This window comes from Austrofundulus limnaeus, unplaced genomic scaffold (assembly GCF_001266775.1).
Source record: "Austrofundulus limnaeus strain Quisiro unplaced genomic scaffold, Austrofundulus_limnaeus-1.0 Scaffold129, whole genome shotgun sequence".
NCBI lineage: Eukaryota > Metazoa > Chordata > Actinopteri > Cyprinodontiformes > Rivulidae > Austrofundulus > Austrofundulus limnaeus.
In genome coordinates, this window is record NW_013952531.1 from 345,438 (window position 1) to 347,051 (window position 1,614).

General features: G+C 34.8%; 1 protein-coding gene across 1 annotated transcript in view; it reads right to left on the reverse strand.

The window, feature by feature from the left end:
* LOC106522421 (adenylate kinase 7) overlaps positions 1-782 on the reverse strand; it is a gene marked incomplete at its 5' end in the record, with an annotated part of 7,648 nt that extends 6,866 nt beyond the window's left edge. Inside the window, 4 exon segments of the mRNA XM_014015421.1 lie at positions 178-268; positions 346-434; positions 504-587; positions 672-782. Of these exon segments, the coding sequence (XP_013870875.1) occupies positions 178-268; positions 346-434; positions 504-587; positions 672-782 (375 nt within the window).
* Positions 783-1,614: the final 832 nt, after the last annotated feature.

Genomic DNA, 1,614 nt, shown 5'->3' on the forward strand with positions numbered 1-1,614 from the left:
ATTTTTACTCTGTTTATTGATGCAGACAACACTTATGGAAATGATCAAAAGTAAAAAAATTAAGACCTTGGATGAAAATCTGGGAGTTTTAAGACTTTTTTAGGCCTAAAATTTAGATTTTTTTAAAACCCTGCATGAACCCTGAGCTGATTTTAAATGTTTTGTCCAAATCATCACCTTCACGATATCTCCTAAAGTGTTCCTGGAATGATCCACAGCCAGGATGTAGTTTGTCTTCGGTCTCAGCTGCAGCACATTTTGAACGACTCTGTGGGGAAAATGCAGCTGTTTTATCTCTGATCTGTGTGTTTTTCAGGAGGAAACCCTGACGGTGATTAAATTTACCCTCCCAGGTCGTAAACGTGAATCGTGGGAATGTAATTGGTGCCGTTTCCAAATATAGGAACCTTTGGAAGCTGCATTAACCACGATACCTGCAAATATTCCAGAAGAAGATGATTAAATGTTACAAAGCATTTTTCTCTCATTATTTGAAGGTTTACCTTAAAAAAGTAGTGAAACACGTCCTCCTCCATTCCGTACTGAAGCCCCGCTGCGACAACGTAACACGTCAGCTTGGATTTTTTCTGAACAAAAATAGAAAAATCACGTTTATTTATGCTTTTCCAGCTTCCAGGACTTCTGTTGGGATGTGTTTTAACACCACTCACCTCTTTTGCCAGCTTCAGCACAAGCTTTTCCAGATCTTTGTGCTTCCTGAAGCTGGGATGAGGCCTCCTCCGTGTGACGTCCTCCTCTGAGAAGACGGGTTCTGGACCGTCCTGAGAGGAGAACCCATAAAGGTGGGCTGTCGTTTGTACAGTTACACAGTCAGAAATTACCACAAATATTTGTGTTTTATTTAGACTTTTATAAGAAAAAAAGAACAGATTTATTTTTCAAAGTCAGTTTTTCACCATATTGAAGAAATTTATAGTTATTATAGCTCAGTACTGATCATAAACAACACCAGAGTATTAGGGTTTCCTTGTTTTATTATACCTTTATAATGTTTGTTATATTATGTGTTAATTAAATAGGGTAGATACATGTCTGAATCATAACAACACATAAGTGAACCGTTTTTAAACCATCAGATTGAGGTTTGTTTGTCTGAATGCCTGTGATTCAGCCGTAGGCCAGCAGGGGGCGAACTCAGGCATTGAAGATTTCTGGACTGTATTTATAAGAGGGACTTCCTGTTTTTAATTCAGTGTGTGGTTTTGACTTGTCAGCTTGAGGCATAATAAACCCCCACTCCAGAATTCTGGTGTTGTATGACATTTATTTCCTATAACAGATCCTTTTATTTAACACTTGTGTTTTCACCTGATTTCAGTCGATATTAAACACGTATTTCTTACAACATGATTCATACATTTATAAATGTCATAGTTTATAAACTAAATATTTAACTTACAAATTAAATATTTAGTTAACAAGCTAAATATTTAGGTTAAATATTTAGATGGTTAGCTAAATATTTAACTTGCAAGCTAAATATTTAGGTTGCTAGCTAAATATTTAAATTAAATATTAAGCTTGTTAGCTAAATATTTAATTTGTAAGTTAAATATTTAGTTTATAAACTATGACATTTATAAATGTATGAAT